A 23,105-nucleotide genomic window follows, 5' to 3' on the forward strand; every position below is an offset into this window, starting at 1 on the left:
AGTTGTAGAACACTTGCATCATCATGTTACGCAAATTACCTCCACTGAAATGTAGGCCTAAATAGCATGGTTTTCCCCAACCAATCACAAAGTGTTACTCATCAACAGGCTACCGACATCAAACCATATCAAAATAAGTTGAAAGGTCATAAATTGTTCACAAACCCAAACTTTCCCACATTTTGTGAAAAACAAAACTTTCATAATGTTTTTTTAGTTAACTTCGGTGGTCCTTCATGGGAAAATTGCAATCAAACTTTGTCATCAAAGTTGGCATTCTCTGGATTTATGGGAACTCTGAAAAAAACAAGGTTGAATCATGATGACGTCAGTGATCTTCAGGTTAGAGCTCTAGAAAGAGGCCCGAGTTCCGGACATTCAATTCCGAGTTGGATGACCGTTCAAAACCTATTTTCCCAGTTGGACCTCGTTTCTCAGAGCTCACAGTTGTCTTGAACTCACTGAAAACAGATTTCCCAGTTCTGATTTCCCAGTTGTTTTGAGCGCGACAGAAGTCATGCTGGATTGACACCATGGCCAATGGTTGAATATTTATCCTTTTAATCTTGTAAAAAGAGACCCTTACACCCAGACCACACACCCACTCCACTGAAGAGCAGGCTAGTGGTTGCTTTATCTTCATATGACAAGGATTAAAAAGGATTTGCCAGTAGATTGTTGACTTGACTCATGATGATGACTGCTAGCTAAGATTTTTTTAAGTATGATTTTGACAGTCCAATCAAAGCTGCTGTAGATATAACGTGACTTGATGTAATTTTATCTGTGGCCAATGACCTTGAGCCTTCTTGGATGGGCACTTCTAATGTAACTTAATGGCAGTACCCAAGGAGCTTGAATTTTCAAGCTCTACCCTTAGATTTGGCGGTGACCTAGTGTCCCCATGAGTGACAGAACACTGAGCCAATCACGGCGCAACTAGAGAACATTACCAACCCCTACGCTCCGTATATGTTCCGCTGGCTGCCCCACCACCAAAGAAAGCACTGAGCTAGGCTGAAACACCTGTATTTTGGAGCTGCCTTACTCAAGAAAGCAAAAACGAGACCAAGTTTAAATGCAGCTTCAGTTACACTAAATTTAAAGTAGACAGATGCCACACATAGCTGCTCGTGCCTCGCCCTGGGAAACAAACGTCTCTCTCATCACTCCAGACCAGGGCTCCTCCCGGCCAGACCCCCTCAGCTCAGCTCCACACTGTCCACTCTGGAGGGTTAGGGGGTTGGGGCACCCACCTGGCCAACTAGCCCACATATCCTCAGTGTTAACGAATCCAACCAGGGTTCACTGCTGGCAACCAAACTGTTAAACCCTCTCACTCTAAGCTGTGTGCTCCACTGAACAGAGACAGGCTACAGTATGCCCAAAATACCTAATGTACTCTAAACATGTGAAGTCCTGCATAGAGTACAATACACAACAGCTGAGACTGTAGTGTTAGTGGTCATAGTATGTTTAAAGGTGCACTATGCAGAAATTGCTCTGCCATTTCCTGGTTGCTAAAGTTCTCATAGTTCGCCTAATTTCAGTTTATGAGACAAAATAAGCCAGTATAGTGTAGAGAATCATTGTACTATCTAAATCTCTGTGAAATGTATTTTCCATAACCAAAAATATTGTATTTTCAGCTGTTTGAAGTTGGTGTACAAAACTGAAAGTGAAATACACAAAAAAAGAAACTTAAGAAGGAGAAGCATAAACATAGCGCACATAGAACAGATCTACCGCTTCTTAGACTTGCTGTCAATGAGAACTACAGCTCAAAAACACATATTTCTATGCAAATTGGGTCAGGTCGCCCAAAAAGTTACAGATTGCAGCTTTAAGTCTTCACCACTCAGTTTAAACTTGGTTATAGGCCTGAATGTGACTAATTTTTCACAAAGGAAAACTCCACAAATTAGAGAAATAATGCTTTGTAATTTATAACTTGATACATTGTTAGTCTGCCAGACACACTTGATAAGGGTCCTGCAACACAGACCCAGTCCCTCATCTGAGCCGGTTACACCCCCACAACACACACAGCTGGCCAGAGTCTGGGAGTCGGACATACAGTCACTCACCTGTTGACATCGCGCACAACATTCTTCCGCTCCTAGCACCCGTTAAACGGTAACGGTGAAGCGATGTTGCTCTGTGGACTGGACAGCTTCAGACCTGCCTGCTGCTGGGGGACTCCTGATCTAACAGAGCTGTCTGAAACCTGCCGCCTGCTGCCCTCTATCACTCTCTCTGAGAGCCCAAAATAGTCCACCATGAGAGCGATGTAATTTCAGTCTTTCCCACGACTGAGACAGACAGAGCCAGAAGTCCAGACAGATGAAGCTGGGGCAAGCACAAGAACAAACTAGAAGTCAAGAACAACAGATCTCCTCCAAAAAAATTACGGACTGTCACTTAGTTGATTTCTTCACTGGGTTTCAGCTATGACGCAATACTACTACATTACAACATCAAACTCTGTACAAATTCCACTCTACAACATACCAACATGTCAACCGATGTACTAGCTTACGCCAAATCAAACCTGATTACAGTTAGTTTACGCCAAGATTGCCAGCATCTGGAGATTTCATTCGTCTGGTTCAGGCTCTCTCTTAGATTGAAATAACTGGTGGTCTCCCATATCCTTCGTGGGTGAGAAGGGAGAGAAGCGAGAAGGGAAGAAGAAGAGAAAATAAGAAAGAGAGGAAGCATGCATGGTCCTTGTTGAGGCTTGCACAGCTCTGAGGTGGTACGATGATGACAGACCCAGAGTTCCCCTTAACAACAGGGGGGAGGAGCTGCCCACTCCTCCTCTGTCATTGCACTGCAATTTAAAGCCCACATGGCATGTCTGGGCACTGTAGACTGCCACTCAATAGGGCCCTCACTCCCACCACCACTAAACTGCCACTCAATAGGGCCCTCACTCCCACCACCACTAAACTGCCACTCAATGGGGCCCTCACTCCCACCACCACTAGACTGCCACTCAATAGGGCCCTCACTCCCACCACCACTAAACTGCCACTCAATAGGGCCCTCACTCCCACCACCACTAGACTGCCACCCAATGGGCCCTCACTGACACCACCTCTAGACTGCCACCCAAATGGGCCCTCACTTACTTACCTCCAGCCACCTTGTCTATGACGCCTTTTGTGTCATACGGCCATGACAGTTGGGAAGGATGAGAAGGCAGACAGGGTCAAAAGGCTCCTAAAAGGTTTGGTGTTACATCTTCACTTTTCACTGTACACAGCCTCGCTCAATAGCACACGAGCACACGAGCTACCATGTAGGGGTAGAAAAAGAGTAACAGTTTGTTTCTTAAATATCATAAGGGAAAAAAGGACAATATTACAGTATATCTATAGTTTATCCCCACTACTCTCGAGTTTCAGTGAGAAGTGAATACGCCCTTACCCTTTAAATGAATAACCTTGTCAAAATGACAGGTTGCTACTTTAGACTACAGCCTAGGCCTAATCCTGGCAGTAGAGTTGAACATTCTGTCAAATTGTTATTCCATTTGAAGGACTTATTAGTCCATGTTTTTCCCTCTTCCATTCAACACCGTTGTAGGCCTACAGTAGTGGGGGAAAACCCTTCAGCATTGACTGAGTTAGGCTAATGCCTTTTACTACAGCACTCACTGGAATGCATCACTTCCTGAACAACAAATCACAAGAGAGAGAGAGAAAGAGACAAAGCCCTCACCTACAGAGAGATTAACCTAGAGAAGAGTCCCCTCAGCCAGCTGGTTCTGGGGCTCTGTGGAGTCTGTTTGTGAACAGAGCCCCAGTACCAGCTGGCTGAGGGGACTCTTCTCTAGGATAGCAACATAATTAGACCCAACAAAATGACGAGAAAGCAAAAAGATAACCATTTAACACACTGGAAAGACTCAACCAAAAAACAGAGCAAATTGGAATGCTATCTGGCCCTATACAGAGAGTACACAGAGTCAGAATACCTGACCACTTTGACTGACCCCAAATTAAGAACATCCTTGACTATGTACAGACTCAGTGAGCAAAGCCTTGCTATTGAGAGAGGCTGCCATAAGCAGACCTGGCTCTCAAGAGAAGACAGGCTATGTGCACACTGCCCACAAAATGAGGTGGAAACTGAGCTGCACTTCCTAACCTCCTGCTAAATGTATGACTACATTAGAGATACATATTTCCCACAGATCACACTGACAAAGAATTTCAAAACATATCAAACATTGATAAATTCCCATATCTGTTAGACAAAATACCTCAGTTTGCAATCTCTTCGGCAAGATGTGTAGCCCATTGCCATTGATCAAAGGGCAACCAGTGGATATACCAATAATATTTATCTATCTTCCCCTACTATTCGTACTACAACTTTTGGCACATTGCTAAAACACTGTACATAGCTGATAATATAACAAATGTTATATTTTAAACCTTTTTGATTGCAATATTTACTGTTAAATTCGAATAGTTTTTTGTTGATGTTGTTTTGTGTCTTCTCAGGTTTGTTCATTTCACGTGCTTTGGCAATGTAAACACGTTTCCGATGCAAATAAAGCCTTTGAAGATAAAGTCCAAGCTTGGCACAGTGCAGTCTTCTTAATCACACGTTTATACACAGTGGTAAGACCTACTGCGGTAGAGTAGGTCAGACTGAAAAGTTAAGAAATGGGGTGGGTCTAGACTACATAGGCTCATGTGTTTTTTCTCAATGGTTCTTACACTAACCTTCACTATTCAATTAGGCTATGTAAACAAACAGCTGGGTACTACATACCTTACTGACGGGATTCAGAGAGTGACTGAGAATAACATGTCTGTCACTACCTGTAACTAAGGTACTGTTCTATTTGAGAGGATGGAAATCTGCTGGGCTATTTCTCTGGGTTCATAGTTACTTTATTAATAACCACATAATTGCTGTTAACATTACGATCCTCTGTGATGAACAGTCATAACAGCACAGTTCAAGAAACTAAATAAATACAATCACATAATTGCTGTTAACATTACGATCCTCTGTGATGAACAGTCATAACAGCACAGTTCAAGAAACTAAATAAATACAAATGTAGGAAATAGAGGTGCTCCAGGTTGTTCTAGAGAGCCCTGACGTGTGTGAGTGAGGTAGGGCTGAGAAGGAAGGAGAGAGAGAGGCTAGGGCTGAGGAGGAAGGAGAGAGAGAGAAAGAAAGAGAGGCTAGGGTTGAGGAGGAAAGCGAGAGAGAGAACGAGAGAGAGAGAAAGAGAGAGGCTAGGGCGGAGGAGGAAGGAGAGAGAGAGAGAGAGAGAGAGAGAGAGAGAGAGAGAGAGAGAGAGAGAGAGAGAGAGAGAGAGAGAGAGAGGCTAGGACTGAGGAGGAAGGAGAGAGAGAGAGAGAGAGAGAGAGACTAGGGCTGAGAAGGAAGGAGAAATAGAGAAAGAAAGAGAGAGGCTAGGGCTGAGGAGGAAGGAGAGAGAGAGGCTAGGGCTGAGGAGGAAGGAGAGAGAGGGAGAGAGAGAGGCTAGGGCTGATGAGGAAGGAAGGAGTGAGTGAGTGAGTGAGTGAGTGAGTGAGGGAGTGAGAAAGAGACCAAGTGTGACACAGTGCAGTCTTCTTAATCACACGTTTATACACAGAGATAAGACCTACTGCGGTAGAGTAGGTCAGACTGAAAGCTTACTAGCAGTGTTCCAGGTTGTTCTAGCGAGCCCTGACTTGTGTGAGTGAGGCTAGGGCTGAGGAGGAAGGAGAAAGAGAAAGAGAGCAATTCAACTTGGAGCCATACCGTTCAACTCACCGTTACTCTGGTTCTGTGTCTCTGCGTTACACTCCAGTTATTAATGTGAACAGGCACTAGCCATATGGGCCAAGGGACACAGTCCAACCAGATTAAAACCACTTGCACAGTGGCGTTTTGATTCCTTGACTTATTCCAAAAGCACTTTTTTCACTTTTCCCTACTCGTCTCCAAATTAGACTTATTTATAATCTAGGGAAAAATTGATTGCGGAGGAGAAAGGACTAGCCAAGCCTTGGATTCGTAGTTTTACCAGAGCTTCATGAAAAGGGCAGAGCTAGGCTTAACTCTGTCTAACTCTGCAGATATTGGCCCTATTTAATCAAAACTGGTAATCAAGCTTTCAAGATAACATGTAAGTTGCAGTCGCCCTACACTGAATTTAGGGTTTGAATTAAAACAGTTGTGCTTCTTTTAGTTTCACAGAATCCAAGCATGCATTCTAGCTACGTGAAAGACAGATGCTTTTGAAATAGCAGGGAACTCCTAGATCTGTGGTTATGAATGAATGAATGGCAGCTTGCTTGTCTTCTCTTGTCTCAGAATAGTTAAGCCCCTTGTCTAGTCTTGTTTCCAAAACAACCGTCCAAAATACACAAACCAAACACAAATAGAATATTGTGGCATGATGCATCACCAGACTTCCACAGATCTGGTTCTTTCTCTGCACACCTGGTCACACTGAGATTCTGATATGAACCCCCACCTTCTCACACACACACATCTCTCTCACACCTCTATCTGTGAGAGTCAAATACTGTATTGGGCCACTGTGGCCGGCAAACTGGGCACAAACTGTAGAGATGATTGAAATGGCAGCAGGGTGGATGTGTTTGGACTTATTGGCTAAAGAAATTATCCAAAGAAATTATGCAAAAAAAACTTGTTTATACTAGGTTGTGAGGTGTCTTGTATACTGGAAAATATGCAGTTTCTTTATTAATTAAGTTTAATTTATTGTGTTGTTTATTGTTGTAATGGTGTTTTGTCAAGCTGCATAGTCAACGTACCAAATACTCTAATTTAAACATACACCTTACACATTTATCTGCATTACAAATAAATAGTTAAAGGGAGTAATATTACTTAATGTAATAACCTCTTAATTTCTGAGAAGGTCATTTAGAATAACTAAGCAGAAAAATAGAGAATATGTGCTTGCTTGTAATACTAATAACTATGTTATTACATTCACTATATTGCTATTTATGTCTAATTGTTGTACTTTTTAAGTTATTTTCAGTATTATGATCAACAACATCGATTGCATGACCACTAACGTTACGAACAAGTTAGATTACAAATGGAAGAGTTGTGAATGGTAAAGTGGTAAAGTGTCTTACAATACGTTCCCAATGCTGCCAAGTTCATGGCATTGCGGTTTCAAACCTATTCAATTCGTTTTCTGAAGCATAATCGATAATAAAATGGATTGATTGGAGCGAATGTTTGAAACAAGTAGAGCTGATAGGCAAGGCATACTGCATTCTTGTTAAGCTATAGGTGTCTGAATAACTGACAGCTGTGTCCTCTCGTGAGCTAGCTATCTTACCTACTCAGCTGCCAAGCTAGTCTTTTGAAATACATTTCTAGCTAGCTACATTATTATTTATGCTAGGAGCCACATACACATTTCAGCATGTGCTGCAGTATTTAAATATATTATTTATACATTATTTAGTACAGTTTTGCAACTTTTGGTGGTTATTAGCTAGTTAGCATGAGGACACCGCTATTTGACAGCTGCTGTCGCGCGCTTGTTTGCTGTTTAGGCTCATGTTCCTAAAACCCCATATTTTAACTGTGGAAAAGTCATTGTGAAACTGCACATACAAAAATAGAAAAGACTAATGTTGATGTTTAGCCTACTTATTCTACTTTCTGCTACCAGAACATTCCCTAGCTTGTTCACATTAGCTAATCTGTTGCAACCAATGCCCCTTCTGCAATGTTCTTGTTGTTTGCAATGTAATCGCATCTGTGCACTCTTCTACGTCAAGAGAAGTTTACTGGGTATTCGCGGCAAGGATACAATTCTAACCTGCGGGGCCTAGCGACTGCTGTTGGCCGTCCTCTCCGAAGATCAGCCTGAAGTCCAGCTCCTCATTACCAGTGCAATTTGCAGTAGTCATCGGGGTTGACAGCTCGGGTTCACCCGTCACACGAACGACGGCTAATGCAAAATACTATTTTAAATGTCACAACATTTACAGAACTAACGTTAACTGAAACAACAAAACTTGTTTAATTTAGCAAATCAAAATTGTAGCGAGCAATCGACCCGCGAGCGGCGTTAACTAGTTTTTCTTCCTTGATTAGAAATCCAAAAATTATTCTTCCTCCCCGGCGACGTTTGGTAATAAAATGCTCGTTAAACTTTTGATTGTCCTACAGCGAGTCTACTCTTTTGTCCTTGCGAACGTTAAATTGATTTATCGCTGTTTGGTGTCAACAAGACAGACAAGGTTGTCGGTGAAACTGACTCCTCTCACTGGAGCGCCTTCTATCCCAACTTTTACTAACTGCGCGTGACAGGGCAGTTCCAGTAGTGACGTCGGCAAACCCGGGTACACAACAGAGCGCTGGCACTCTCTGCCTCTCAATTCAATTCAGAGGGCTTTATTGGCATGGGAAACATACAGTATGTTTACATTGCCAAAGCAAGTGAAATATATAATAAACAAAAGTTAAATAAACAATCAGAAATTAACAGTAAACATTTATCTCACACACACACACGCACAAACACGGATAAGGCTGGCAAGAGCTCCTGGGATATGTAGTTAAATCTCATATTGAAGCTCATTGCCTCAACATGAAGCTTATTATAGCGTATAATAAAGTTATCCAGATGTACAGCACTGTTGTCTTACTCGGATTTAATCAGAATGAATTGACACTTAATCTGAGATCATCACACATTTTCATTTATAATGTCTCAATCCATATTTTGAATGTATGCAGGCTCTCATATACTATTGGCCTACATCTCTGCCAGACACAATTACAGTTTAAACGGACCATGCTGGCTCCAATGAACTAAAGGTTCTGTGTTCACGTTGCCTTTCGGGCTATAGGAATTCAACAGACGGCCTGCCCCAAGGTCTATGCAATAGTTCTGCATGTCGATGATGAAGTCTGTGACATATGCATTAGTATTTAAATCTGTCCTTATACTAAGTAGGCCATCACACTTTCCTGGAATGCATTGCTTATGTGATTAGTTCAGTATATCAAGTTTATTTTATCAAGTTTATTTATTTTATATAGCCCTTCGTACATCAGCTAATATCTCGAAGTGCTGTACAAAAACCCAGCCTAAAACCCCAAACAGCAAGCAATGCAGGTGTAGAAGCACGGTATATCCTATACCCTAAAGCAGGGATCATCAACTAGATTCAGCCTCGGGACGATTTTTTCTTGAGCAGATGGTCAGGGGGCCGGAACATAATTACAAATAATTTGTAGACTGCAAATTGACCGCAAGAAGCCCAAACAGATATACCATTTGACTAAAACATTTCAAACCTTGCTTACATTTTATATGATCACATATATGTTGGTGACTGAGGGATCTAGAGGTCAAATGTGCATCGTGTTATTACGGCCCAATCAGTGATGGACTGTCGCCATGAAAATATAGTTACAATATAGTTAAGAGAGAAGGGTTGAAGGTTGGCTATAATTTGGTTTAATCTAATGATGCACAGAATGGTTGGCAGTGATACAATTAAAGTGATTTTGAAATCTGCTCAACACGAAAGGGTTAAAAGGTTTACTAGATCTGCCCAGGCCAGAAAAACTATCCGTATAGTCTATAGGGCAGGGTTCCGCAACTGGCGGGCCATGTTTATAAATGTTGGACATAAAAGACTGTAAAAACACTAGCAAATCAGCTCCACGGGATTTTAATTTTGGAAATCTGTTTCAAATTATTCCCACGCATAATAGAGATATACTGAAGTTACAGTGCCGTTCTAATGATCTCTGTCCTTGTTACTATGCCTACCTGTTCTCCAGGGCTTTCTCTTATAGTACACACTTAAATATATATATATATATATAACATTTTTTTTTAAACTTTAACTGAATGTATTGTAATGACCCTGTGTTTATAAGGGTGGAAATCGACTCTGCCGCACGAGCATGCTTTTGCGGCACAGTCGATAGGTCGATAGCGCGCCGGACCTCGGGCTAGAAGGTCGAGGGTTCGAGACCTGCTCCCTGCCTGTTTCCTTACGTTCGTTACAGTATGCTTAAACATGATAACATTGAATGAAAGTTGAGGGTCACATTATAAATACAAATATATATATATATATTAATTCAAGAGTGCAATGTACCGATCAAAAATAGTGCAATAACTTTAGCTCAGATAGAGCCTCGCACTACTGAGATTCAACTGCTAAAACTAAGAAGAGCTACTGGGAATTATTGCAGGGTAAATCTGATGGTAGAATAAATAAGAAATAAACCCAGCTGCTCAGAGAGTTGTTCCTCCTGATAGTATCAAGATTTCCCCTCTGTGACCCAGCCATCTACTTATGCAAAGCTATACTGGATCAACACTTAGGACCTTCTCTATAAGCCTCTGTACTGTTGTAGCTTTGATTGTCGTACTGGAAAAGCAACAATAAAAGTTGCTGGTTATTGGTTAAAGATACAGCAATATAAATATGTAAAACAGGGACATTCTCCTAACATCATTGCACCTCATGGTGCAATACATAGCTACATTAGTTAGAATATTAATTTCTACATCATAAAAATGAATTGCTCAATCGATAAAAAGCACCAGAGAAGTTCCATTACATCAGAGGTTTAATAACATCAGAGAGGTTTAATCACACCAGAGAAGTTTGATCAAACCATGGAGGTCCATAACACCAGAGAGGTTCAATAACACCAGAGAGGTCCAATAATATCATAGAGGATAGTTGAATGTCCCCTCATACTGGATTACATCGTTCAACAATGGAAACCTTAAAGTGCCGATGTCTGACTCTATATGACATATGCACACAGGAGTTATACATCAACAGAAATCAAAGGGAAATGTCATTTACGCTCATTTCTCCTCAATAATACATTAAGTACATGAATATGACTTTATAGAACCGACATAAATCATTCATTGATAACTCTTCTTGGACATTGTTCATATTTGTGGAGTACTGTATAGGGGAATATATTCCAGTAGTGATATAGGCCTATATAGAAAAATATGAACTTTTCTGCAGCTGTCTGGACAGAACACTTGCATACACAGAATCCTCTTATTGAATATTCGTGAAAGATAACGGACACAGCAAAGATAAGAAAAAAACAAGAGAATGTTTTTGTTTGACACATGTGGGCGTACAGACGCTGAAGTTCACAAAAGCAATGCGGAAAAAATATCACATTTCGTGTGGTCTAAATTTCCAAGCAAAAGCACTCACTACATGTAAACCTCATTGACATTCACTGTATGCCATCAGCTGGCGAAATTGAAATAGATTACAAAATATACTAGTTTGAGATCATACTGATAAAACTGCTAAAGGTATGTTACCTTGACAGTGCATGGTTGAGTTAATTTAGAAATTACAGTTTAATTCAAAAGACAATTCAGTGTTGAAGCATAACCCTCTCTTTTGGTACATTAGGCAACAAACTAATCACTGCATTTTATAGCTGCAATATTGATATTATGGGAAAATGATTGGATTCATATAGGACAAGGGTGTTATGTGACCAAAATAGAGAAATAACATAATTTACTAACCTTGAAGTTCCCTGATGTTATTTCACAAAAGTTATTTTGAAAGTTCAGTTTTAATAAACCATATTCAAAAAATATTTTTATAAGATTTAAAAAGTAAATAACAGATTTAGCTCTTGCCTACCTCACAACATGTCTAACACTGTAAACAATGACTCAGTAGGATTTGTATGCATTCTCTTTTGTATGGTAGGTTATTATTTGTTTTATTGACATCTGTATAAGTACAATGCAGAATGCATGGGTATGTAATGTATATGATCGTCATGACCCCAAGGCATTATAACACTACTGCTGTAAGAGCATGTCTCCAGACCCACTACTGGTTGCTGCTTAATTCAGGTTACCTGTGTGCCTCTTATCTTCTCAGATGACCTTTAAAGGGAGAAGATAAAGAACACAGTGTACACAAATTGTGTGGGAGGGTGTGGATGTGGTTAACGATATTAAGTTCTCGTAAAGAAAGTTGTGAGGGAAAAAATAAACCCTCTACCCCCTCACTTGTCCTATGTGTGAGAGAGGTATGTGACGCTCTCTTTCAAGGATTGAGGCTTGTGCTTCTGCACAGCATAGTACACAGACTGCACAACTTCAATGCATCACGTTGACTGACATGAGCCATAATATGGGTTGAATATTGACTGTTATTATTATATTGCAAAACAATCTGTCTGAATTCCTCACTTGAGGAATGAGGCTTATTTCTAACTTTCTAAATATCGGAGAAGACAGGATTATTTCAGATGTATTTTATCTGAATTCTAAAGGATTTTCTTTAGGCCTACTTGTTTGTATTAAAATACAGAACCAAAAGAAAGCAAATGGCAGGAATGTATCTATTTCATATTGGTACATAACTGAACTGAGTATAACAGTAAAAAGCATTTTGATTGAACACCTAAGTGAAAATAGCTACATGTAGACACCATGTAGCCTATTCATAATTGTTTTACATTTAAATTTAACCTTTATTTAACTATGAAAAAATGCAAAAGTATACTGGAAAAATTGGCTGAGAAATTGGTACAAAAATTCTGAAGAAGAGTGTAAAATGCATACACAGGATAGACATTGAGTGGAGCATACGACAGGTTTTGTGGTTTACGGGTTTGACTTACTGGTTTTCATCCTTGATGTAGACTGCCCTCCACTGTTAACTGAAAGAACAACAACAAAATCAATCAAGACCCAACATTATTCGCCTCTCCTCACTGCTCACTTCTTTCCCGTAGTTCTCTCTAATACTGTCAAAGCTCTTCTATTTTTCCTCTTTTTACCCAGTACTGTGTTGCATAGCAATGTCAGGGTGTTGCCCAATGCTTGAACCAACAGTCAACACGTGACACAGTCAGACACCCTATTACTGGCAGCGTATGTGTGATGTTCTGACGCTTCAGAAAATCAATCAGACAACCGGTTCATTCAGAGCATGGGAACTGTGCCTGGTGAGGGATCAATACTGGTGACAGATCAGTAATTACTGAACCACAGAGATCATCAGAGGCAATCCTCATCATCAGGTCCAGGGTGAATAGAGCTATGAGCTCATCATGTGGGTTGTACCATCACATTGGCTTTGATCTAGGGTGGAGAGAAGTTCAATAAATGTATGACTTTCTTGATTGTTTTTTAGTGTATAAATGTACAAGTCTATTCTATTTTATGAAGTATATTCTTTTAGGTCAGCAGTGTCAAAGAAGACCTGAATGGGCACTGGTCCTGGAAGTCACCATAAGGTTATCGCAAAATATCGATTTTAATATAAATTATTATAAAATAGTTCAAACAGGTATGGGCCGGCGATTTAGAATGCCAAAAAAGGTCCACAGGTTGTCAGTGGCTCTTCAGTACAATAGTCTACAATAATGATTTAGTACATGTATCATCATGGCAGAGCACAGATCGAAGCACATCAAACTAGTCTACCATACATACATACACAGCAAAGTTGAACCATACTAGTAAGGATCAATATCAAAATGGTCGTAAGACAGATACATGCATAATTTAATTTAACAATTAACCCAGTATTGAAACACAATAATGACTTGGCTGGCTGTCTCCAATCCACACAGCCAAACTCAAGTTGTACTCAAATACAATAATACATTAACACAACACAGAAATATAAGACTGATTCCACTGTGGATGGAAGTTGGCCCACATATTTTACCCTGTTCCATTCGAGTACTACACAGGTAGCCGACACGTACTATTAAAAACGTTCCATAATGTACATTACATCTAACATACTTTCTAAACAGCAAAATGTCATAAAAACAACAACTGGAGAGCAATTTTTGTTTTTGTTGAAATGTCCATTCTATATATAAGATTTCTATCTGGGCTACCCGTTCTATTCAATAAGGAAAGCGTCATCTCTTGCGACAGATCAACGTCATCATTATTCGCCACCGATGCATGTGCAATTAAATGTTTGAAATTGAACGGAAAATACAGTCCGGTAAAAACGTATATAATCAAATATATCTTGTTCTCGGAAGCATTTGATAAATTATACACTATAATGAAATACAACAGAAACGGTATTGTCTATTTGTGAAGACGTGCACCAGCTGATTCCTCCTACCTAACGTTAGCTAGCTAGTAAGCTATCTAACTTACCATCGTAATGCAGTCTGTGAAGGTCGGCTACTCAGTGTTGTTTACGTTGATATCAAAACACAACTACTCGTCCTCGGGTCATTTCAGAGCACTAGCATGTAGTCATGCTACAATCAGTTCAGCCTGTGGTGCCCATCCCATGTCAACCACAGCACAGCCTGTGGTCATTCGTATTCCCAGACACATGCAGGAGCAGGTAGAAAATGTGAAGCAGGTGAGAGGCAAGAACAAAGTCAACACCATCAAGGCTGGCAAGCTCCTAATCAAAAGCAAGAACCCAGAACTGAATCAGTCCGCAGGCTACACACTTGGGAAATTTGAGCAGCCCCATCTCTCCTCCAAAGGATGGAAATACAACAAATCATTTGGTGACTACTTCACGGTTAACAACACTCAGCGCACTCCACCCTTTGTCACTGAAATCCAGGATGAGGAGGGTGACAAACTCAAAGAGAAGAGTAAACCTATTACATTTCACAACCTTCACCTCTGCCCAGACTTAGTGGAGGCTTTGGGCAAGGACAACATAACTCGCCCTACGACCGTTCAACTACAAACCATCCCCAAGCTCCTGAAAGGCTACAACATCCTGTGCGCAGCTGAGACGGGCAGCGGCAAAACCCTGAGCTACCTGTTGCCTGTCATTCACAAACTACAGGCTGAGAAAGCAGCAGATTCCGAGTCTATAGAGACCACACCCAGGATTCGCTCTGTTATCATTGTCCCCTCTAGAGAACTTGCTGACCAGGTCTCAGCTGTGGCTAGGAGACTGTGTGGCCCATTTGGGCTTATGGTGAAGACAGTGGGAGGTGGGAGAGGTGTGGGCAACATCAAGCTGGCCTTCACCAAGGGTCCCCCGGATGTGTTGGTGGCCACACCTGGTGCCCTCGTCAAGGCCCTGCGGAGACGCTACCTAGACCTGGGGGAGCTGAGCTTCATGGTGGTGGACGAGGCAGACACCATGTTTGATCCCAGCTTCTCTGGCATGCTGGAGAGCATCCTGGCCCAGACCCGCGTGGCCTGTGACCCCTCAGAGACCCGGGGCCCCGGCCCCACCCGCAAGGCCCAGCTGGTGGTGGTGGGGGCCACGTTCCCCGGTGGGGTCGGAGAGGTTCTCAGCCAGGTCATTATCATTACTTTTTCCTACATTGGTTGCGTCCCAAACTCCCTATACACCCTACCACCTATACTATAGTGCACTACCACATAGGACTCTGGTCAAAAGTAGTGCATATTCCTGCCTCATTATGTAAAATGTGTTGAGACCCATGGAAAAGGCACATTAAAATGAGACTGACTTGTTCTTATAGGTGACGGACCTGGGCAGCATGGTGACCATCAAGAGCAAGAATCTTCACTTCCTCATGCCACATGTAAAACAGACCTTCCTGAAGGTATTCCCCACTTTTTTTCTTGTTTTCATTGGTTTGGTATTAGTGTTATTTAGTTTCTTTGGTGTTCTTCAATATTGTAAAGTGTCTTTGGGTCCTATATAAAAACCATATACTAGTACTTAGGTATTTATAGTAGAGCTGTCAAAGTTAATCATTTAACTGGAGTTAACTTCTTGTAATTTTAGTGCATACATTTTTTTTTAATCGTGATTATTCACATTGTCTGAAGGCATTAAAAATACATCATCTCTACGGCTAAAAACAACAATGTGATGTCAAATCAAGTTGACATTGAGGTTAAAGAAAGAGTTCATCAATTTATCAGATTTTGCTTACCGTTACTTTGGACAAAATCAAGACGTCAATATTCCATAATGCTTTTTGTCTAAAAATCTATTCAAATTGAGCAGATTCTGAATTTAATCGCGATTCATCATAGTAAATCCTGCGATCTAACTTTTATTTTATTTTATTGTTTGACAGAATACTATGAATGACATTAGTATACTATAAATTATATAGTAATTTATAGTATTAAATTATTAAATTATAAACGATAGAATATAATTTATAGTATACTATATATAACAAATATATATTATTAAATGTTAAGGTGAGGGGAGCTGACAAGCTTCTGGAGCTCCACCAGGCCCTGAAGGCAGTAGAGCAGGACAAGGCTGGGGTGTTGGTGTTCTGTAACCGGGCTTCTACAGTCAACTGGCTGGGCTACTCCCTGGAGGACATGGGGCTGAGACACGTCCGACTGCAGGGGGAGATGCCTGCCTCCCTCCGGGCTGGAATCTTCCACTCCTTCCAGAAGGGACAGGTGATATGAGATGAGAAAATACTTTGTCTGCTTATGCAGTTTCAAATTCCATGTGACAATATCTATGTCCATATTGTGTGACAAGCTCCATCTCACACAATAAAGAAACACTTTAAGAAGACACCCAGTAAAAATAACACATTGACCACAGATCATAACAAAACACATAGCTAACATGTAATTAATAACAGACACGTTATAGGCTACGTTTCACATTCTGTCCCTATAGGTGGACGTGCTGATCTGTACCGACATCGCTTCCCGAGGACTGGACACCCAGAGGGTCTGTCTGGTGGTCAACTACGACTTCCCAGAATCCCACACGGACTACATCCACCGGGCGGGGCGGGTGGGCCGGGTAGGGAGTATGGAGGATGGGGAGGTGCTCAGCTTCGTCACCCACCCCTGGGACGTGGAGCTGGTGCAGAAGATTGAGACGGCTGCCCGGAGGAGGACAAGTCTGCCTGGGATGGAGTCCTCCATCAGGAAGCCTGAGCCCAAAGCAGCCGAAGAGGAGGAGGAAGAGGGGTTGCCCTACTAGTGGGTCTGCCACAAATAAGGATATTACCAAAGCAGAACTAACTTGCTTGATTAATTTGTTCAGTAAAACGATTGTATCCATGATAGCCCAAACCAGCTGTGTGAGACTGAATCCTTTGTCTCCAACACAGGCATGGTTGTTTTTTAATTTGACCTTTTTAGAAGCTATATCATGTTTGAGACTGGAACTATGATCTGACTTCTCTTTTTAACCCAGATGGTTACCGCATGTCATTCCAAAGAGGAAGTGTCTTTGGTAATGTACAAAAATCATGCCCTCTTACAAGCAGCAGGTGTGCGGCACATGTTTGCACATTTCACGGGTAACCACTGGGTGGCAGTATTTACTTTATTTGACCTGTCACAGCAGTCATACAATAACCAGAGAAGGGCTATGGCCGAATATAGCCTTATTTTAATGTTCATCCACATGCGGCAAGCCCTTCGTTTATGGAATTTAACTCAGCCATACTATCTTGTTTTGGTAAAACATAGGTTAAAGAATCTAAAAAACATTTAGAACAAGTATGGATTTTACTTTTCCTTCCAGAAATGAAAATAATTTCCTTAAAAGAAAGAGTAACTCATATAACCTTTCATGTATCTGGTAGGGTACCACTGAGACAATGGTGCTAATCTCTTCTCACTAACCACAGGTAGACTCACATTAGCATATTACGTTTTGGAAAGTGGTCTTCACTCTGTTTCTGCTTTTTTGTGTGTAATACAGAAGCACGACATTAAAACCTCCATATGTAGAAATTTCCATTAATCTACAGTCAAGTTGAATTCAGGCCCTAGCCTTGAAGTCTATCCCATTGATGCCTGCAGTTACTTGTTTTAGAGGAAGCAAGATGTTTGAACATGAAAATGTGTCGGAGTGAAAATAAATCTCTGTGAAATCTGGTTTCTAAATATGCCTCTATATTTTCTCACTTATTGAGTTTGCTTTAATTGCACCAAATATAACATCACTAGGTTGCTGTACCATAAACATATACCTGTAGACATCATTGTGCTGTACACATCCAGACTGAGACTTGAGATTTTTAGGAGTTCTTACAGTATTACTACACTGAACAAAAATATAAATGCAACATGTAAAGTGTTTGTCCCATGTTTCATGATCTGAAATTAAATGTTCCATATACACAAAAAAAATTGTGCACAAATTTGTTTGCTGGGGACAGTAAAAGGCCACTCTAAAATGTGCTGTTTTTTCACACAACACAATGCCAGAAGTGTTGAGGGAGCATGCAATTGGCATGCTGACTGCAGGAATGTCCATCAGAGCTGTTGCCAGAAAGTTGAATGTTAATTTCTTTACCATAAGCCGCCTCCAACGTAATTTTAGAGAATTTGGCTATACGTCCAACCGGCCTCACAACCGCAGACCACATGTAATCACGCCAGCCCAGGACCTCCACATCCAGCTTCATCTGCGGGATCGTCTGAGACCAGCTAATCGGACAGCTGGTGAAACAGGAGTATTTCTGTCTGTAATAAATCCCTTTTGTGGGGAAAAAGTCATTCTGTTTGGCTGGTCCTGGCTCCCCAGTTGGTGGGCCTATGCCCTCCCAGGCCCACCCATGGCAGCGCCCCTGCCCAGTCGTGAAATCCATAGATTATGGCCTAATTTATTTATTTCAATTGACTTTATTTCATTATGAACTGTAACTCAGTAAAATCGTTGAAATTGTTGCATGTTGCGTGTATATTTTTGTTCAGCATATATGATTTTATTACTATATTAGGAGCAGTCTTGTACTCCATTAGTAATTACAATGTGCTTATCAATGCACTTCCTTATACTGAAAGATCATTTAGTATAGTAAATAAAATAAAACATTTGGACAAAGCAAAGCCTAACATGAGAACTAAGGGTAAAGATTAGCAGCAGGCGGTCTGAACTGAGTGTAGGTGTTCCAGGGTGTTCACATCAGAATCCCTGGAATGTTGTTGTGCTTATACTTCTGTCTGCAGCTCACTCTGTGGGTTAACACCACCTTACGGGTTTGTCTTAATTTCACATTCCTCTGCCCTGACAACGAATGTCAAGTTCTTTCCTCTACTACACGCTGCCCTGAAAACAAGGGCCAAGTTTGGCTCCACAGCGTTCCTCCTCTATAGTAGACTGGGGGGGCTAAGTGCGTTGTTAGATGCTTTTTTGGCCTACCGCGTCACTTTATACACAGAAAATCTTCACTAAACATAGAATCACATGGTTCATCCCTATCTCTCTGCAGAACAAAGTTGACTACAAATACAAACTTGCCGATGTCTTTGCAATTGATACAAACAAGCGTCGTATAAAATGATGCTTCAAATAAAAATAAATTCCACACATTAACTTTTACATTTACATTACATTTAAGTCATTTAGCAGACGCTCTTATCCAGAGCGACTTACAAATTGGTGCATTCACCTTATGATATCCAGTGGAACAGCCACTTTACAATAGTGCATCTAACTCTTTTAAGGGGGAGGGGGGGGTTAGAAGGATTACTTTATCCTATCCTAGGTATTCCTTAAAGAGGTGGGGTTTCAGGTGTCTCCGGAAGGTGGTGATTGACTCCGCTGACCTGGCGTCGTGAGGGAGTTTGTTCCACCATTGGGGTGCCAGAGCAGCGAACAGTTTTGACTGGGCTGAGCGGGAACTGTACTTCCTCAGAGGTAGGGAGGCGAGCAGGCCAGAGGTGGATGAACGCAGTGCCCTTGTTTGGGTGTAGGGCCTGATCAGAGCCTGAAGGTACGGAGGTGCCGTTCCCCTCACAGCTCCGTAGGCAAGCACCATGGTCTTGTAGCGGATGCGAGCTTCAACTGGAAGCCAGTGGAGAGAGCGGAGGAGCGGGGTGACGTGAGAGAACTTGGGAAGGTTGAACACCAGACGGGCTGCGGCGTTCTGGATGAGTTGTAGGGGTTTAATAGCACAGGCAGGGAGCCCAGCCAACAGCGAGTTGCAGTAGTCCAGACGGGAGATGACAAGTGCCTGGATTAGGACCTGCGCTGCTTCCTGTGTGAGGCAGGGTCGTACTCTGCGAATGTTGTAGAGCATGAACCTACAGTAACGGGTCACCGCCTTGATGTGAGTTGAGAACGACAGGGTGTTGTCCAGGATCACGCCAAGGTTCTTAGCACTCTGGGAGGAGGACACAATGGAGTTGTCAACCGTGATGGCGAGATCATGGAACGGGCAGTCCTTCCCCGGGAGGAATAGCAGCTCCGTCTTGCCGAGGTTCAGCTTGAGGTGGTGATCCGTCATCCACACTGATATGTCTGCCAGACATGCAGAGATGCGATTCGCCCCCTGGTTATCAGAGGGGGGAAAGGAGAAGATTAATTGTGTGTCGTCTGCATAGCAATGATAGGAGAGACCATGTGAGGATATGACAGAGCCAAGTGACTTGGTGTATAGCGAGAATAGGAGAGGGCCTAGAACAGAGCCCTGGGGGACACCAGTGGTGAGAGCACGTGGTGCGGAGACAGATTCTCGCCACGCCACCTGGTAGGAGCGACCTGTCAGGTAGGACGCAATCCAAGCGTGGGCCGCGCCGGAGATGCCCAGCTCGGAGAGGGTGGAGAGGAGGATCTGATGGTTCACAGTATCAAAGGCAGCCGATAGGTCTAGAAGGATGAGAGCAGAGGAGAGAGAGTTAGCTTTAGCAGTGCGGAGCGCCTCCGTGACACAGAGAAGAGCAGTCTCAGTTGAATGACTAGTCTTGAAACCTGACTGATTTGGATCAAGAAGGTCATTCTGAGAGAGATAGCAAGAGAGCTGGCCAAGGACGGCACGTTCAAGAGTTTTGGAGAGAAAAGAAAGAAGGGATACTGGTCTGTAGTTGTTGACATCGGAGGGATCGAGTGTAGGATTTTTCAGAAGGGGTGCAACTCTCGCTCTCTTGAAGACGGAAGGGACGTAGCCAGCGGTCAAGGATGAGTTGATGAGCGAGGTGAGGTAAGGGAGAAGGTCTCCGGAAATGGTCTGGAGAAGAGAGGAGGGGATAGGGTCAAGCGGGCAGGTTGTTGGGCGGCCGGCCGTCACAAGACGCGAGATTTCATCTGGAGAGAGAGGGGAGAAAGAGGTCAAAGCACAGGGTAGGGCAGTGTGAGCAGAACCAGCGGTGTCGTTTGACTTAGCAAACGAGGATCGGATGTCGTCGACCTTCTTTTCAAAATGGTTGACGAAGTCATCCGCAGAGAGGGAGGAGGGGGGAGGAGGGGGAGGAGGATTCAGGAGGGAGGAGAAGACGGCAAAGAGCTTCCTAGGGTTAGAGGCAGATGCTTGGAATTTAGAGTGGTAGAAAGTGGCTTTAGCAGCAGAGACAGAAGAGGAGAATGTAGAGAGGAGGGAGTGAAAGGATGCCAGGTCCGCAGGGAGGCGAGTTTTCCTCCATTTCCGCTCGGCTGCCCGGAGCCCTGTTCTGTGAGCTCGCAGTGAGTCGTCGAGCCACGGAGCAGGAGGGGAGGACCGAGCCGGCCTGGAGGATAGGGGACATAGAGAGTCAAAGGATGCAGAGAGGGAGGAGAGGAGGGTTGAGGAGGCAGAATCAGGAGATAGGTTGGAGAAGGTTTGAGCAGAGGGAAGAGATGATAGGATGGAAGAGGAGAGAGTAGCGGGGGAGAGAGAGCGAAGGTTGGGACGGCGCGATACCATCCGAGTAGGGGCAGTGTGGGAAGTGTTGGATGAGAGCGAGAGGGAAAAGGATACAAGGTAGTGGTCGGAGACTTGGAGGGGAGTTGCAATGAGATTAGTGGAAGAACAGCATCTAGTAAAGATGAGGTCAAGCGTATTGCCTGCCTTGTGAGTAGGGGGGGAAGGTGAGAGGGTGAGGTCAAAAGAGGAGAGGAGTGGAAAGAAGGAGGTAGAGAGGAATGAGTCAAAGGTAGACGTGGGGAGGTTAAAGTCACCCAGAACTGTGAGAGGTGAGCCATCCTCAGGAAAGGAACTTATCAGGGCGTCAAGCTCATTGATGAACTCTCCAAGGGAACCTGGAGGGCGATAAATGATAAGGATGTTAAGCTTGAAAGGGCTGGTAACTGTGACAGCATGGAATTCAAAGGAGGCGATAGACAGATGGGTCAGGGGAGAAAGAGAGAATGTCCACTTGGGAGAGATGAGGATCCCAGTGCCACCACCCCGCTGACCAGAAGCTCTCGGGGTGTGCGAGAACACGTGGGCAGACGAGGAGAGAGCAGTAGGAGTAGCAGTGTTATCAGTGGTAATCCATGTTTCCGTCAGTGCCAAGAAGTCGAGGGACTGGAGGGACGCATAGGCTGAGATGAACTCTGCCTTGTTGGCCGCAGATCGGCAGTTCCAGAGGCTGCCGGAGACCTGGAACTCCACGTGGGTCGTGCGCGCTGGAACCACCAGGTTAGGGTAGCGGCGGCCACGCGGTGTGAAGCGTTTGTATGGTCTGTGCAGAGAGGAGAGAAGAGGGATAGACAGACACATAGTTGACAGGCTACAGAAGAGGCTACGCTAATGCAAAGGAGATTAGAATGACAAGTGGACTACACGTCTCGAATGTTCAGAAAGTTAAGCTTACGTTGCAAAAATAAAATAAAATCTTATTGACTAAAATGATATAGTACTGCTGGCGGTGAAGTAGGCTGGCTAGCAGTGGCTGCGTTGTTGACTTTGTTTGAAAGTGTAGCTGGCTAGGTAACCTCTAACTGGCTAGGTAACCTCGACAATTTCTCAAAAACTACACAATTATCTTGGATACAAGGACAGCAAAGACAACTATGTAGCTAGCTAACACTACGCTAATCAAGTCGTTCCGTTGTAATGTGAGTTTCTACAGTGCTGCTATTCGGTAGAAGTTGGCTAGCTAGCAGTGTTAGCTAGCAGTGTTGACTAGGTAGGAGAACGGCAGCGCGGCGGACGAAAATAGCTGGCTAGCTAACCGAATAATTACTCTAAACTACTCTAAGCTACACAATTATCTTAGATACAAAGATAGCAAAGACAACTATGTAGCTAGCTAACACTACACTAATCAAGTCGTTCCGTTGTAATGTAATCGTTTCTGCAGTGCTGCTATTCGGTGGCTAGCTGGCTAGCTGGCTAGCTAGCAGTGTTGACTACGTTACGTTACGTTACGACGAAAATAGCTGGCTAGCGAACCTCAATAACTACACAATTATCTTTGATACAAAGACGGC

The 23,105-nt window shown here is 42.9% G+C and overlaps 2 protein-coding genes across 5 annotated transcripts in view; one reads left to right on the top strand and one right to left on the bottom strand.

Moving 5' to 3' along the window:
• Nucleotides 1-8,294, bottom strand: part of LOC139563281 (nuclear factor of activated T-cells, cytoplasmic 3-like) — an 81,002-nt gene extending 72,708 nt beyond the window's left edge. For 3 of the 4 annotated variants that reach the window (XR_011672523.1, XM_071381828.1, XM_071381827.1), the window contains exon 1: nucleotides 7,832-8,294. Coding sequence is in view for 3 of the 4 variants with exons in the window: in XM_071381828.1 (XP_071237929.1) it covers nucleotides 7,832-7,922 (91 nt within the window). In the remaining variant the exon portion in view is untranslated. Of the gene's footprint in view, nucleotides 1-2,087; nucleotides 2,734-7,831 lie in introns of those variants that run through there. The other variant, XM_071381829.1, reaches the window with a different exon arrangement.
• Nucleotides 8,295-13,943: 5,649 nt separating this feature from the next.
• LOC139562993 (probable ATP-dependent RNA helicase DDX28) lies at nucleotides 13,944-17,845 on the top strand. The gene is made up of 4 exons (XM_071381216.1): nucleotides 13,944-15,302; nucleotides 15,490-15,573; nucleotides 16,187-16,399; nucleotides 16,629-17,845. The coding sequence occupies exons 1-4, from the start codon at nucleotides 14,187-14,189 to the stop codon at nucleotides 16,938-16,940; spliced, it is 1,725 nt and encodes a 574-aa protein (XP_071237317.1). The 5' UTR covers nucleotides 13,944-14,186; the 3' UTR covers nucleotides 16,941-17,845.
• Nucleotides 17,846-23,105: the final 5,260 nt, after the last annotated feature.

Source organism: Salvelinus alpinus, chromosome 33 (assembly GCF_045679555.1).
Source record: "Salvelinus alpinus chromosome 33, SLU_Salpinus.1, whole genome shotgun sequence".
NCBI classification, from domain to species: Eukaryota; Metazoa; Chordata; class Actinopteri; order Salmoniformes; family Salmonidae; genus Salvelinus; species Salvelinus alpinus.